The 16,571-nt window shown below is 39.5% G+C and overlaps 1 protein-coding gene across 1 annotated transcript in view; it reads left to right on the forward strand.

The window, feature by feature from the left end:
* slc49a4 (solute carrier family 49 member 4) overlaps positions 1-16,571 on the forward strand; it is a 55,795-nt gene that overhangs the window by 644 nt on the left and 38,580 nt on the right. The window contains exons 2-4 of the mRNA XM_044365065.1: positions 3,861-3,954; positions 14,059-14,330; positions 15,063-15,192. Of these exons, the coding sequence (XP_044221000.1) occupies positions 3,861-3,954; positions 14,059-14,330; positions 15,063-15,192 (496 nt within the window). The remainder of the gene's footprint in view (positions 1-3,860; positions 3,955-14,058; positions 14,331-15,062; positions 15,193-16,571) is intronic.

Consider the following 16,571-nt stretch of genomic DNA (forward strand, 5'->3'; position numbering starts at 1 on the left):
ACAGTGAGTAAGATGAGTGCTGATATCCGGTGTTACACAGTGTTCTGTTATCCGTCAGATTCTGTGGCCTGATTACAAATTCGAGGTACTTTGACACCGACAGATGTTAACCCTGGTCACATCATGTATTTTGATAGCTGTTATCAACAATGGCGACTCCTGTCCTCCACAGAGGGATGAATATATATGTGATTTTGAAGCTGATACCATTATCCAATGTTTCCCCAACTTAATCAGCTGATACCGATGTGTAGTTTGAAAATTAGTGTGCGTTTTAAATAGGGATGCAACAAATGATTATGTCATTATACATTAATATGTCAGTTTTCATTTGATTTAGTCTACAAACAGTTAAAATACCCATCACAATTTCCTGGAGCCCAAGGTGACATCTTGAAATTACATGTTTTGTCTGACCAGCAGCCCAAAGATATTTGATAATTAAGGTGTGAAACACAGAAAAGCAGCAAATCCTCATCTTTGGAAAGTTGGGAACAATAAATCTTTGGCATTTTTGCTTAACTTACTTAGTTTTCTGTTCACTGACTAAGATATTAATGGAATAATTGATTCAGCACTGGTGCTACACATGCAGGTGTATAGGTTGCATTTTTCCATCTTCAGATGATTAATAAATTCTTTTAAGAGTGATATATTTCTTCTTTTGCAGATTTGACATTTGTAAATGGCAGTAAAAATAACCACTGTCACTTTTTTAATTAGACATCAGTCGGTGCACAAGGGTTTTCCTTTTCTTGTGTCCAACATCAGATTTGGAACCATGTGAGAGTTAAAAGTGCTGATGCAGGATAAGCAACTCTTGCAGAGCTTTTAAGACTTCTGTCTTTCAAGAAAGATCAGATTCACAATGGCCTTGAAACAGCAGAACATTTTGTAAAGTGCCTTTTAGCGATGGCAAGGCAGCCTGAAGGAGATCTCTTGACTTGACCTACTGAGTCAGAGAGCACTTCATCTAACCAGTTCCTCTGCATCACCTGACTAACTTGTAAAAGTCAACGTTGGGCAAGACTGTCAGGTGACAAATACAGTAACAACACAGTAACAAGATCTCAGTAACCAGGCAACTTATGCATTGAAGACAACAAGGAAAATCCTGCCAAGAAATTACATAACTCAACTTGTGATACTGATTCATCAGCAATTAGCAGTTCTGGGTGTTTGTTTGCCTAATGAAAACAAAAAATACCACATCACATGAGCTGCTCAGTGGTAGAAACTTATCACTAACAAGTATGTATAATCTTAGTAAAATAACCCACCTGTAGATTCCCATCAGACATGTAAAATTAATGCTCAACTTTATACATGCAGCTTGCAAGTCTTTGCTGCTGAGTCATATATTGAATTAGGGCAGCTCATTCAGCATTCGCAAATTGTATTAAGCCATGGTGTGACCTTGTTTAAAAACCTATGTGAAATCCAGACGTTGTGACAAGCCTACACTGTTGTCCATTGACACACACACACACACACTGGTTTTGCTCCAACTTGTCAGTGAGGAAAATGTTTGGCTTCTCTCTGGGATTTCTTCCCTCCCCAAATTAAAAAACTGTTGATGCAGTAGTTGCCATCCAAGAGAGGCTACAGTCTTAATATCAAGTCATGAGTGATGCCGTCATGGAATAGTAAGCCCACATGATGTGCTTAGGATATGACATACTGAACATATATGCTGATGTTGTAAAATGTGTTGATCCACACATTTAAGTGTGAGGTTGTAAAGCTTGAAAGTCCTGTTTGTAGCTGCTGGCCTCCAGGGCCTCTCTGACATATATAGGTTACTTACTTTTTCAGTATGTTTACACACTCAAGGTATTTGACTCTAGTTTATGGTGGCTCTCAATGTACAGAACAATGTTCAAGAAGATATATGTGGTTATACATCCAAGACGACACAGCTGTAAACATTAACGTATAACCTATATGTAGGTGTCAGTAAATACACATGCAGTACTATGTGAAATATTAGCCCACATGCAGCACCAAAAGTAGAATAAAACAGTATCTCTGCAGCACAATTATTATGAAATGATTCCACAAGTTTACAATTGGATGAACTGATTTGGGTATGCTCTCACCTTTATGAATAGGCCTGACTGGTGAATAATTAAAACGTTGAAAGCAAGACATTCATTCAGGTTTATTGTGTCGATCCATAGTTGAATTGGCAGGTGCAAATGTGCTTCTTGACCTTTGTAGGCAGTGATAGACAGCATCACCATGCAACTATCGTCTTCTCCAGATCAAATGAACACTATGACTTGTTGAAAAGTTGTTTCTTGATTTTTAAGAAAGAGCACAGTCTTGACAGAAAACTAATATTCATTGACAAAGTCTCCGTTGATACTTGTTGCTAGTAGTGCCTTGTCAATACAGCAGAACATTACATACAGTACGTATGGACAAATCAATGCCCATGTTGACATCTAAAGAATGCAGCCCGACAAACTTCAAACATGCACCATAATGCAATATTGGCATTCTGTGACCTGTATTTCCCATTAGGGATCGATAAAGTACAATTCCAACCCAGCACTGTTTCACTGGTGTCAATATATTGACCTGCTCTCCACAATGATGACTGTGGTCTGTTAGTCAAAGGTTCAGCAAATGAAAACTGGTGGAAAAAAAAGAACAGGGAAGTTGAGAGTTTCCTAAAATGTGCGTCATGTGGGTGAAACTGAGAATAGAGACTTCCATGTTGATAGAGAAAGACACTTTGTCTGTACTACTGCTGTTACACAGGCAATATTAAATAAGGAATTTTGGGATTCCTCTAGTCTGTTTTGGAATGGTTGGTGTTATTATTGGCCACATAGATGCTGGAAAAGTATGAAATGATTAGTGAATCAGCAGAAAATTAATCAGCAAGAATTATGGTTTTATAGTGTAAGTCTAAGTATAGTGGTTTTTGATCTAGACCTGGTCTAATGTGGTCTGGATGGAAAAATATCAGTGAAATTGTGCTTTTTTCTGTTTTCATAAGAAAAATAAAGGTTTCACAAACATGAAAGTGGATTTAAACAGTGTTAAGGCTTTTGCTACGGTATCTTAACACTTTTTCATAAGTGTAAGTGGTGAAAAAATGGAGAATCAGCTGATAAATATTATTTATGTTTCCCTTTGTTCTCTCAGGCAACTGCCTGTCTTCCACTGTGTCAGTGATCAAATCAAACAGCCAATCAAAGGTCATGGTCAGTATTCTAAGTGACCAATCAAAGGAGCAGAATGTCCATTCCATCCCCCGGGTCAATTGAATATCCTTGGGTTTTTGAAAACAAGCATTTTTAACTCTTGGAAATTGTGACGGACATTTTTCACCATTTTCTTACATGTATTAACCTGATGCGCCAGATGGTTTGTTACACAGAACCATCTGAGAAGTTATCCATGGGAACTGTTTGGAAAAAGGCAGGCACTTTCAAAGAATACTTGGCAGGTGATTGGATGAACCATCTGTTTATCACCATCTTACGTTGCGAGGCAGTTGCATTTATGATGCTGATTGGTCTGAACCACCGCTGGTTCGGACACAGGTGTGTAACTTGAAACCTGACAAGATGGGTTCTCGTGTGATGTCGTGATCTCACAAATCCAACTGCCTCGCAAGGTAACACATTTATAGGCAGAATGTAAAAAAAAATGAAAAAACAACAAATTAATGGAGAATGACAGCCCTATTTGGGAAGTATTAGCCTATAACAACTTTTGATAGGAAGAAAACCTGACTATCTGTGCCAGTGACCTCAACCATGCTCAGTCCCTCAGTCACCTCTCTTCTGTCTGCTATCTTTTCACTCTTCTCTCCACTTCCGTAACCATATCTTCTTGTCTTCCAGGTTTGCGGGCCTCCCTCCTTCTCTCAGCATTCTTCATGCTGCTAGGGGCTGCTCTACGGAGCATCCCGCTGACAGACCAGCCTCTCAGACGATGGTAAGGCTCCTGTGTAAACATAGCACCAGATGGTTTAGTGGAGTGAGACTGATGATGTCCTTTTAGAAAAGTTTTGGAGAGGAGGCAAAGATTGACTCGTGATCTTCAGTGCAGTCAGAAGCCTTCCATAATTTCCATAATTTAATTTAATTTAAAACAAATCTCTCTAACCCACCACCACAGCCAATTCAGGACCAGCTATGTGCATCAGGTTATGATCCAAAAGAACTTAATGCAAAAATTAGGCCTTCTCTTTGTCTGACGTATAAAGAAGTTTAATAAATTAGGATTTGTGAGTTGTGATATAATTTTATAATGAAGCCTAATGACTTAAATGATACTCCAACCTTTCCTCTAGCACCACCATGGGATGGGCATTTTTGTTTTGTTAGTGAAATGTCTAGGATCACCATATAATTTGGTACAGATGTTCAGGATCCCCAGAAGATGTATCCTACTGTCTTAGGTGGTCCCCCTGACTTTCATCTAGCACCATCAGTGGTTCACAGTGTTCACTTATCCAGTGAAATATCTCAACATGTACTGGATTTGGCAGAACATTTTGTATAGACATTCATGGTTCCCAGATGATGTATCCTGATGATTTCGATGATCCCCTTAATTGTTGTCTTGCGCCACTGCAAGCTTGAAATTTTTTGTGAAATGTCTCCACAACTATTGGATTGATTGCCATCAAGGTTGGTTCAGACATACTTGTTCCTACCAGATGATTTGTAATAACTGTAGTGATCCCATAATGAGTCCTTTTTTAGTTGTCTTTGGGGCACAGGGCAGTGGCAAAAATGTTAAAGTCCTCTCTAGTCAAAATTGTTTTTTTTCTTCTTGTTCCTTTGGTTGGATATTTGAGCCTCGCTGTGCAGAATGATGTATGTGTCTGACACTAGAAGGCTGTTCTCACACTAGACTTTGCAGTGAAGAAGAAGACATCTTTTGTCCAGCATTCAAACTATTGAAATGAAATTTATTAGCTTATTTACAGATTCTGGATTTTTCAATGAGGGACAAAGAGGAGATGTAATTTTTAAGATTTTTAAAGAGGTAATTCAACTTTTTTGTGGAAAAACATATCAGACAAAAAATTATTAGTAAAAGCAGAGTTTTTTTCTTCTGATCTTTAAGAATTAGTTTATTGTCACAAACATGATGAAATTAAGAAGCGTAGTGAAACACTTGGATGAATATCAGCACAGCCTAATGCAACATGCAATAGTGACTACTATTGTGGCTAATAAGGTCTTCTGCTGTATTCAGCTGCATAGATTTACAGGTCCTGTTCCTTTTTCATCAAAGTATAGACCTGTACCTGAATAGAGGGACGGTCAGGCAGCATTTGGCTGCCAGAGAACAGAATTCTGAAAGACAGCTCAATACTGTATGGTTCCTTTATTTCTTTTTTTGTGTCCTTGCTGCCAGTTTCCTCCCTTATCAGACAGCTCTTTGACAGGCCATCCCTGGAAAACATAAAAAGAATCCTATTATTCTTAGTGTTTCATTCTCGGTTCTACCCATGAGCTCAGTGTTCGTCTTTTAGTAGGTGCAAAAGCTCAGAGAAGGTCATTTCAATTATAATGTGTCTTTTAAAAGTGTAATGTCATTGAGTATTTCTGAGTGGTAATCTGTCTAATGATTCCTATTGGGCTCCACAATGAGGCAGTATATCATAAAATATCAATACGGAGAGGAAATTGTATTTCCATAGAATGAGTCACGTATCACTTTCACTCCATGGATTTGAGGTTTTTTTTAAATCATTTTGGATTTCAAAGAGCAGATGAATCAATTTTGTTTTTCAATATCTTTCCCTCTGTGTCTCATGAGGCAGGGATAAGAAAGCCATTAGTGGAGTGAACAGCTAATGTTACAGTGATACAGGCCAAATGTAAGAAAAATAAAAAGCTTCTGTTGAAGTATATTAAGAAAGGGATAGATTCATGATTTCCTTGAGACAGTGCCTAATTTGAAAAAGAGTATTTACAATTTGCCATAAAATGTCAGGACTTGGATCTTGGATTTGTTGTCACTCTGTGGTTTTAGCGTCCTGTATGTGTGTGTTCCTCACAGCCCACTAATGGCTTTTATGGTCTCTTTCTACAACCTTGCGATCAGCGACGTGCTGTCACATTAGCCCATTTCTACATGCTTATACCAACATGTAGACTAAACGTGTTTGGTACATGTGCAGACTTCTTGTCTCGGACTGTTGACCTTGTATAGATTACTGCATTAGATAACATAATGTGGTCCTGCTAGTGTTTTACAGTGGCAACATTTACAGGCCACTTAAGGCATTAACTTTCCTATTGCCAACAAAACAAAGCAGCTTGTTTTGAGGAAACTTATATTTCAGTGAGAAACATAGTGTTTTTTTAATGGCTGAATCATAACTTTAATCCATCTCAACCTCTGGGATTCGTCATAGGTTTTAGTGGAGTAGCAGTCGCCTAAATCTTCAGGATGTTGTATTTTGCTGTTTCTGGCCTGCCTTTTAATAACCTTCATTTAAACAGGGAGTTCCATTGAGAGCAAGCTCTCTTTTACAAAGATGCCCTGATTAGTGTACATATAAAACAATAAAAGCACAAAATTACAGTATACATCAACAGATTATACAAGAAACAGGCCAAAGACATCGACATAAGGGACATATTCAATTCAAATGAAACACATGCATTCACACTGCTCTATGTTAGTCAAAAGAGATTTAAATTGATTAAAAGGGATAAGCTTGTCTAATTTTACAAGCAGATTGTTCCACTTGTGTGGAGCATAGTATTTGAATGCCATTTTCCCAATCTGAGTACTAACATGATGATTTTCGAGGACTAAATAGTCTTGGGACCTGGTGCAGTGTGAAAATGATCTATAGTTAAAAAGATATGTGAGATACCCAGGAAGTTTGCCAAGAAGTGCTTTGAAAATACAATGCAGTACCATTCTCTTCTCACTGCCAACGAATGCCACCCACCTTTCTCATATAGTATACAACGATGTGTTCTTAAGCCATCCCCAGTTATGAACCTAAGGGCAGAATGATAGACTGCATCGAGAGGTTTAAGAGTAGAGGCAGGAGAGTGCATATAAATTACATCACCATAGTCCATAATGATAAAAAGGTCTACTGAACAATTTGCTTTCTGCAGTTCTGGGTAATACATGCCTCATTTCTATGAAAGAATGCCAGTTTTGCTTTTAAGGACTTAGTCAGCTCATTAATATGTTTTTTGAAGCACAGCTTGTCATCAAGCCAGAAACCAAGATATTTATAAGAGGATACTCTTTCAGTTGCTGTCTCATTAAGAGTAGCAATATTCACTTCAGTGGAACTGTTAGCCAGTTTTCTAGAAAACAGCATGCATTTTGTATTATCTGAGTTTAATAATAATGTAAGATCAATTAAAGTTTTCTGTACAGCACAGAAATCAAAATATAAGTTTTGAACTGCCTGGGCATCAAAGGGTGCTGTTGTATAGAGAATAGTGTTGTCCATGTACAGATGAATGGTACTGTTTCTAACATTTTCACTTAATTCATTTATAAAAAATTGTGAATAAAAGTGGTCCTAGAATACAACCCTGTGGCACACCTTTGTTAACTCTCATAAAGCTGGACTGATAGCCATTAGCCACAACAGCTTGTGTTCTACCACTGAGATAATCTGCAAACCAATTACATGACTTTTCATCAAATCCAATAAATTGCAGGTGTTTCAAAAGATTTTTGATTATCGACAGTATTGAAGGCTTTAGATAAATCAATAAAAAGGGCAACACAATCCTGCTTGTTATCTAATGCACTAACAACATTATTCAAAACTTTCAACACTGCTGTCACAGTACTAGCCCAGGTCTAAATCTTGATTGATAAGTTTATAAAATGGAGTGTTGAGATAAAAATGTTCTCACCTGATCATTTACCAGTTTCTCTTAACACTTTAGCTACATATGATAGTTTAGAAATTGGTCGATAATTATTAGCTCATTGGACTGACCCCCTTTATGCAAAGGTAGGACGTAGGCTGTCTTCCAAAAGGGATGCTTTCTGTTACCACAGATTGTTAGATTAAAAATACAAGTTAAGCATTCGATTAGAAATGGAGCTGCTAATAATAAAAGCCTTGGCTCTAACTGATCAGCCCCATTGGACTTTTTGGATCAATAGAACACGAATGCATCACATATTTTCTTTCCAACTGATGGTTGAACCTTGAACAATTTCATTGAATAAGGATGAAGTAGATTATGCAATAATGATTTAACCGCTTTCCAAAAATTTGATTTGTGATCCTCCAGAAATTACAGTGAGAGCTAACACTGACATTTTAATTTTATCAGTAAATCAAAACCAAAATCCTGCCACAGTGGACAAACTGTAAATGTCTAGTTGTTTTATTGTTTTTTTGTGGAGTGGCCCCTTAAAATAATACTCCATATTAAGAAAGGATGGTCAAAACTAATGCAGCTGAGGTCAAGATATCCTGACCTTTAGTTATTAGTAAAGGCCAAAAATGTTGGATTCTACACTCCAACTCAATTGCGTCTTCTTTTTTTTTTAGATCTTTCCTGCCAGGTAAAGGCCAATGATTAAAAGTTTACAATGCAGGCTTTCCATTAAAAATGTGTGAACTTCTGACCTGACCTGAGATAACCCTCAGGTTGGGCAAGGGATGTTCAGACTATACAAAGCTCCTCCGGCAGACAACATTATACCATTAAACTAATTCTACAGTCTGAGTAGATTTATCATAGATCATGTATGTAAGTGTTGCTATGTCATGCTTGATTGTACAGTATAGTGCTTGGAGCCAATAGGCTTTATCCTTGTGACATCAGGTAACCTGTGAAAGAACATATCTTCAGAAAGCTCTCAAAAAGTAACTTTGGGTTCAGCCTTTCACTTGAACCTAGTTCAACATGATCTTTCTGTTTTCTAAGAGAGTGGGCAGTTAAGGCTAACACAGCTCCTCCACTTGTCATTTGTTGGATGTTTTTTATCCAAAACTTCTGCACACTAGCATGCATGTGCTCTTGCTTTTAACATTTCTGCTAACCATTGCTTTTACTGTAAAGGGGAAATAGATTCAAATAGAAACAGGCCTACAAAGAAAAAAGAAATCTCTTCCTCTACTTGTGTTGGATACACTCAGGAGAGGACTGTTTGCAGTTAAAACTGACAAACTCACATCTCAGTATTACTCAAGTGTCAGTTAAGTCCAAAAACCAATAACTCCAGCATGCGTTAAGTCCCACCTCTCCTGGATCCAGCCCTGCAACAAGGATATCAGATCTTTGTGTCTCAAGCTAAAAGAGTGCATAACGTTCAAGGTGTGCAGCCAGGTCAGAGCTGCCTGCCGTTTTCCCATTGGATGATGGGAACAACATTTCATAGCCATGACCTTCAGCTCCTTAGATTTGGTATTCAAAGTGGAAAACAAGATAGCACAGTGAAAGCCAAGATAAGACAAATCACACAGCAAATATTAGTTCTGACACAGTTCAGCCTAATTTGCATATTAAATGTAATAGGTCACAGCTCTTGAAGCCACGTTTCAAAGGATGTCACGGATTACGACAGTAAAGTGCAGGGTGATGGAATCGTGTAGCTCACTGGATCACCAGTAGATGTCACTCTTGGCTTTGCAGTTGTGGAGATAAAACAGTATCAAGACTGTGAGAGCTTTTGTTTAGTGAGCTGTGCTGCTGCTGTGTGTGCTGGCCCTCATACAATAAATAGGACATTTTTTTCATACCAGCATTGGAGCTTAGATGATTATTTAGATTATCTGAGAGGCAGGGAGGGGGCCTAACAATAGTTACGTCTAGCTGGCTCCAGATTTTTGGACGTGTGGAGTTCAAGGGCATTGCAAGAGCCATCAAACACAGCATTTGAGTTTCCTGCTTCTCTGAAGAGGAGAAGAGTGGCGACAGTTATCCAGGTAGAAACAGTGAAGTTCCCCCGACAGCCCCCTGCAGATAGGTGTTTGTTCCACATGCCGTTTCATGTTTGATTGAAGTGATTTTGTTTTTTTGTCTTTTATGATAACCTCTTGAGGAAGTAAACCACGTCTTTGTTGTGAGTTTTTAAGATCCTTAATCAGAAATCAAAGGCAGTCGTGAACTTGTGAGCAGTGGAACTTCCTCTCTTTTATATCCAGGATCCTCTGTGTAGCTCTTTCAGTCACGTGTAAAACAGACCTGAGTTGAATGCCTTTTGTTTTGAGAAGTTCAGATAAGGAGTGGAAAGGTGCTTTTGCCTCAGTGGTCACTGATTAGACCTCGCTTTGATTAGGTCTGCTCTCAAATCAAAGACTTCAACTTTTTACCCTCCTCGTTTCAATGTATTCACTCTTTCTATTCACTCTTCCGATTCTTTTCCTCGTCTAAGTACAGACCAGCTGTGTGATTAGTAAGTGTCTATCAGTTAGATCTCAGACCCTGTCTGATTGGTCATCAGAACACATTGTGGGTCCCTCAGCACGCTGTCATATTACTTTGACGATTGCTCCGGTGCCATTTTCAAGACAGAATTGGCCTTTGTGTGATGGCAGAATTGGGTCTGTCAGCCCTGGCAGACCAGAAGCAGTGGGATGATTTCACTACAGCACCGGCTCCTTTGTCTCCTTCTCGATCAGATTCAGTCTGACGGGGTTCATCAATACTGATTAACTCAATCATCTCCTGTTGGAAAAAGCTGCTCCCTTTTCCTGCCAAAATGCGACTGCCTCAACCACTCGTCCTCATGTTACTCACCATCCGTCCTCATCACCTGTCACATTAAAGCCAATTTTCTCAGCCACATCCATCCTGTGATCATAAAGACAGCGAGGCTGGGTTCAGTACTTTTTAACTACTGACTGAACTTTGTCTGCAACAAACTATGAAAGGCTTAGAGTCGGCTGTGAATACTTGATAACATTCTTGATCTTGTTAATTTATTCAGATATATCTCCTTCATTTCATTATAATTTGGTTTATTTTTATGCAGAGTTTTACTTCAGCCGTGTCTGTTCAGATAGAATTAAACAATGATACACTCAAGAAGTTTGCCTTATTTTGTTAAACCAGAACAGGAACTTGTTTTGGCAAATTCCTGAAAACGTGATCCCATCTGATATTTGACTTTACATAGTCCGTGACCAGATGTGAGACTTCAGCTGCCAGTTGTTGCAGGGACACTGCACAAAAATCAAGTCTGGAGGACTGTCACGCCTTTAACATTTCATATAACAACCTAATCATTATTTTGTTGCATATTTTCCAAAAAATATTGGTCAGCTTTGCCATTGTTTAGCACTCCTATCTGACTAGAAAAGAGCATCACAGAATTTTAGGTTTTCAGGATGTGTGAAACCCTTCTTTTGTGTGGGGTCCCATTATAATACAGGATGTTGGATCTACCATACTGCTCTACAGCAAAGACAATCAAAAATGGCTGCAGTGGTGAGCCTCAATTCAGTATATTTATGTAGCTTAAAATTAACACATGAAGGCGTGAAGTAATGACACATTTGTTACAGGGATATGATGGGAAAATGACAGGCACAGGATTAAAAATAAGGTGAGATTGTCTTTGAGGAGGTGAGTAACAATCAGCCACTCAGACATTCCAAGTTCCAGTCTCACTTGTGCTCCTTCAGACTTGAGCTGTGCAAGACAGATGTACTCTGAAATGTCCCCTGATGCCACCAGACCCCTCACCACCCCCGGCCCCCTCCAGAACTGTCTGACTGAGACAGCCAGCCGCCAGAGACAGCGCACGGCTGATTGATTGTCTGTGAGCTCAGTAAAGACACCATTCATTCAGAGCAGTGCGAGACAGCTCAGCAGGGAGGAAGGAGGAAGAAGAAGAGAGAGAGAGAAGAAAGGGACAGACAGAGAAAACAATGAGGAGGAGAGGGGACGAGTAGGGATCTTGGGCTAATTCTGAGTTCATGGTATTCAAAAATATTCTGTGTATTTGCGCTCGGTTGATCCTAAATCAACATATATGAGGGCAGCCTTGAGGGAGAAAACTGAAAGTTTAATGAAGTTAACACTTTTCAAGATCTTATAAAACCAATTTGGATAAAATATAGCTCTCGTTAGACAAGTAAAATTAATATGAAACTAATAGTTATCGGTATATGACATGGATGCATGGAGATTTAAAAAAATTATTCCAGATCTTATAAGATGTTAGTTTAGATAACATAGTTTATAAGATTGTTTCAAGACTTACTGAAACTATGAAAAAACACATGGCATGTGTTTAATGTCCGTCATTGTCCTTGTCAAAACATCAATTTAATCTTTTAGAAAATTCACCTGTATGCTGATGACAAGTACATTTAAATAGGACATGTTACTACTGATGTGATACTCAGGTTTTAGTGTAACCACAACAATACGAAATCAAAACCTTACCGTCATAACTACAAAGATGTTTTTCTCCAAAACCATTACAAAAAAAGAAATCTAATATTGGCAGCAACAACAACAAGAGAAATAATCAGGAACTATGTGATCAAAGACTAAGCAGATAAGACTACAAATCTGACCAGACATTCACTGCCAGCTTTTGGTTATTGACTGTTTCAGTACCTCACCATGCTACCTACACATGTCAATCAACACCAAACAAGTACTACTGAGGTTTGAAACTCAGGCCTCCATTTAAAAAAAAAAAAAAAAAAAAAAAAAGAAAGCAACATCTTTATACTTACATAAAGCAGTCAGTATGTTTACTCTCTAGTCCTCTTACACTTCTCTGCCCTCTAACTCTTTCTAACTTTGCTGTACACTGCCTCTGGGGCTCACAGATAAATGTGTCCTGGCAGAATACAAAGTGCTGTGGTCACTGATAGATTGATGGGAGAATAACTTGTTCACCCTGTATCTTCTTCCCACATCTCAGACCTGTTAACATCGCTGCCTACACACCAGCACCTCCTAAAATACTCTGCAGCTCTTACTTTTTATTCATCCCACTCCTTCTTTTTTATATGCGTCTAAGTCTTAGGTCTCATACACGTTATTGCTCAATTAACTGCGAGAGCTTTTATTGGGGTTCTATTACAGACTAGCGCTCTAACGGCATCTATGAGCATGTCTACATCCTGGTATCCTGTTTCTATTAAATCAGGATATGATGATTTACGTGGAACACGGAGACACGTAGTTATTCATCAACCTGTTCCTGATCTGGTCATCTGTATCAGTGCAGGCATGTCTGACACTTCTGCAGTTGAGAATGAACTCAGTGCCTAGCCACTGCTGCATTTACCACTCTGCTATTTTCTTTTCCATCTCATCACAAGTGATGGAAGAGGAGAGCCAAAAGCAATATAATTTATCCTCCACATTACTGGTGTCACACTGTCATTATCATTTCAGCATGTACAGTACCAGTCAAAAGTTTGGACACACTTTCTCATTCAAGTAAATGGGAAGGTGTGTCCAACTGGTACTATAGATCATCATTACATCATTTATCATGATGTTTTTTTTTGTTTTACTGACTCGCTGCGGTGTGATCCAAGTCAAAGATGCACCTGCACACATGGCAGACATTAAGATAGTTTTAGGATTATTGTTTTTTGTCAGTTTTTCATCTCAATCATTAGCTCTTGATTGACTTAAAACACTCTCTTCTGTCTCTGCTCACCCCGAACTAACAAGTCCAGTCATCCCTTGATATTCATTATGAAAACAACAAAGACAAATGAAGACTCCAAATGAACTTATGTGACCTGTTAGGGCTGGGCATCATTTCAAATGTTGTGTCAAAATGATACCTGAGATTTTGTACCAAAACCTAAATGACACTTTTCTTAACTCATTTTCTATTGATAGCTTTTCAAGGTCATTGCAGACTCAACCTTTCAGACCTTTCACCTGTTTCTGGTTTCATCATTTGAATAGTTGATTATTTCCTTTACATGACATTTAAATGATGATGTGTGATGATCCTTACGATGTGGAAAATAATTTCTTTATGCCTACTGTCCCACCACTTTCTCACAATGTGGTATTTCTTTTTCTTCTTGGTATTGTTTGCTTGTTTTCAATGGAAATTTGAAGCATTTTCTTTCTGCTCTTTCTGCCACAGGTTAATTCATGGAGGTCAGTTCCTAAACGGTTTAGCCGGCCCAACCATAATGAGCGCCGGCCCCTTCCTCTCCACCACGTGGTTTGCTCCTGACCAGAGAGCCACTGCCACTGCGGTGGCCTCACTCTTCTCCTACCTGGGAGGCGCTGCTTCATTTGTGGTTGGACCTCTAGTAGTTCCAGCCCCTAATGACACCCTTGCAGCAACCACGATGGCAGCAGCAGTTTCCAACAGCTCCATCAGAGACAGGATCCAGCTGGTTATGTATGCAGGTACTTACAGCGAGCGAGAAACTCTGAGGGCATGGAGGATCGATAGCACATCATTTCAACATCATGTCAGCCCTGTCAAGGGACACAAATACAATCAGGCGAAGGGGATCCGAGAATTTTGCACAACTACCAAAAAAAAACCCAATTATAATCTTCATAAACGCCCCCCTGAAAAATAGATTGCTGGGACTGTTATGCTTAACTGATTCAGAAAATTAAAGGCACGTTGAAAAAGAGAAACAACCATGCTGTAATAGATTGAGGCTGCAGCTTTTGTTTAACCTAAGGGACAAAGCAGAAACCTTTCATCAACCAAAAGTTTTGGGGGTTATCCAAAGACACTGGCTACCTGCCAAATGATAGATCAATGTCAGTTGGAATGCACCTCTATCAGGGAGTAACAGGAAGCTGCTGCTTGATCAATCCATATCTGAGGTAATGAAAGGGACATGTGGATATGGCTGCACTGGAGCTTTTTGGAAATGACCAGACTGTAAAAGAGAAATAAGACTTGGATATTAACTACTGCTATGCCAAATTGCATGATACTATGACATGAAAATGTATGTAGTCTATAGCCTTGTCTAGTGGTTTATAATGTTCATTCCAGGGATGTTTCAGAAGACCTTTAGATGTCACAGTGACCTTTTAAAATGTCAGAATGGTCAGATCTGTCTTATCTATGAAAATGACATGTATGTCTCTTTTATCTGTGTCACTGTGCTCCGGCAGAATTGGCTGCAATTGCTGTGCTTTTTGTGGCAGTCCTGCTCTATTTCCCGTCACGCCCACCGATGCCTCCCAGTGTGGCCGCTGCGAGCCAGAGACTCAGTTACAGGAGCAGCATCTGCAGACTTCTGAGGTGCAAACACACACACACACACACACATATACACACAAAGTCATCTGAAAGACCAATACCAACTGCCACCTTTTGTTGAAACCAGTTTTGTCACTACAGTATTCAGTATGCCTAGCTTGATTTTGTCCTTGATTCAACTCAGGTGTGGATGTGTGAAGCAAGCGAGTCTGCATTTCAAATTAGTTTCAGGTGCTGTTATGTTTTACGACATCAGACTCTAAGAGAGCAGTTAGGAGCGTATTTCTGCAGCACCTCCAATTCTCTCTAACCGCTGTGTCTACGAGTATATTATGTCTAGTATGGTTACTTATTTAGTTATGTATCGCGCGCTTCTTGTCTAGGAAAGTTCAAGCGACAGAATCTTGCGTTGGAGAAGGATATGGAATCTTAACGAAGGGGTTCGCCACTCACCATCTGCTTGAATTGTTATCAAAGAAACCCCAGCCTTCCCTCTAGATTAATTATTAAGCTATAATATACTGGTCGCTTCTAAAAACGACATCATCCTCTGCATCTTTACCATCAGGGCTGCAGACACATGTGTTTAAAGGAAGAGAGGTGGTTGGTTATGACAAGGTACTGACTCTCAGTATTAGCGGAATGCTTTTATTGATGTTTCATCACCTTTATCTTTTTTTCCTCCCTGGGAAATGTATAAAGGGATAGGTAAGAGGAAATCTAGAGTCAATGATTGAATCACACTTCAGTTAAACTCTGCAACACCCCAGCCCCCCACCTCCACTTTAAACCAAGGCAATATTTATCCTCGAGGCCATGAGGAAACGGCATTGCCTGAGGAGCGAATGCTATGCCTTTTGCCTGGCTTGTAGAGGAATGAGGCCTTTGGCAGTGGCCAGGGATTAAAGGGCTGGAGAAAGAAGTAGAAAAGCTGGGCGACGACAGCTGGGGAGTTGGCCTATAGGTTTGTTGGCGACTCTTGGTCCCCTGCAGTAAGAAATAGCTTCACTACAGCGCCAGGGTTTCCACAGGCCTCTGACAAGCACAGACAGGCTTAACTCCCTGTAAGAGCTCCCTGTGACAGATGACAGCGACCAAGCTGATATTAACCTAATGCATAGTTTTGGACAGATGTACGTGCACACACACACACACACACACACACACACTCGCAAACAGACAGGCCAACTTAACTAGGCCATCCAGCTGAATGGGTTTCTGTTCCACTTGTGATAGGCAGCCTTCCAGTGACCTGTTTAGGCGGGATGTTGTATTTCAGTCCAGCAGCATCAAACCTTAGAATTCTCCTGCAAGGACTAGACATCGAGCAGGAAAAGTGACTTATGAGTTTTTGTGTGCATGTGTATTCACACAGGAGGTAGACAAAATAATGGAAATACTTCAGGTAGAAGAATTCAACT

Source organism: Thunnus albacares, chromosome 11, assembly GCF_914725855.1.
Source record: "Thunnus albacares chromosome 11, fThuAlb1.1, whole genome shotgun sequence".
Taxonomy (NCBI): domain Eukaryota; kingdom Metazoa; phylum Chordata; class Actinopteri; order Scombriformes; family Scombridae; genus Thunnus; species Thunnus albacares.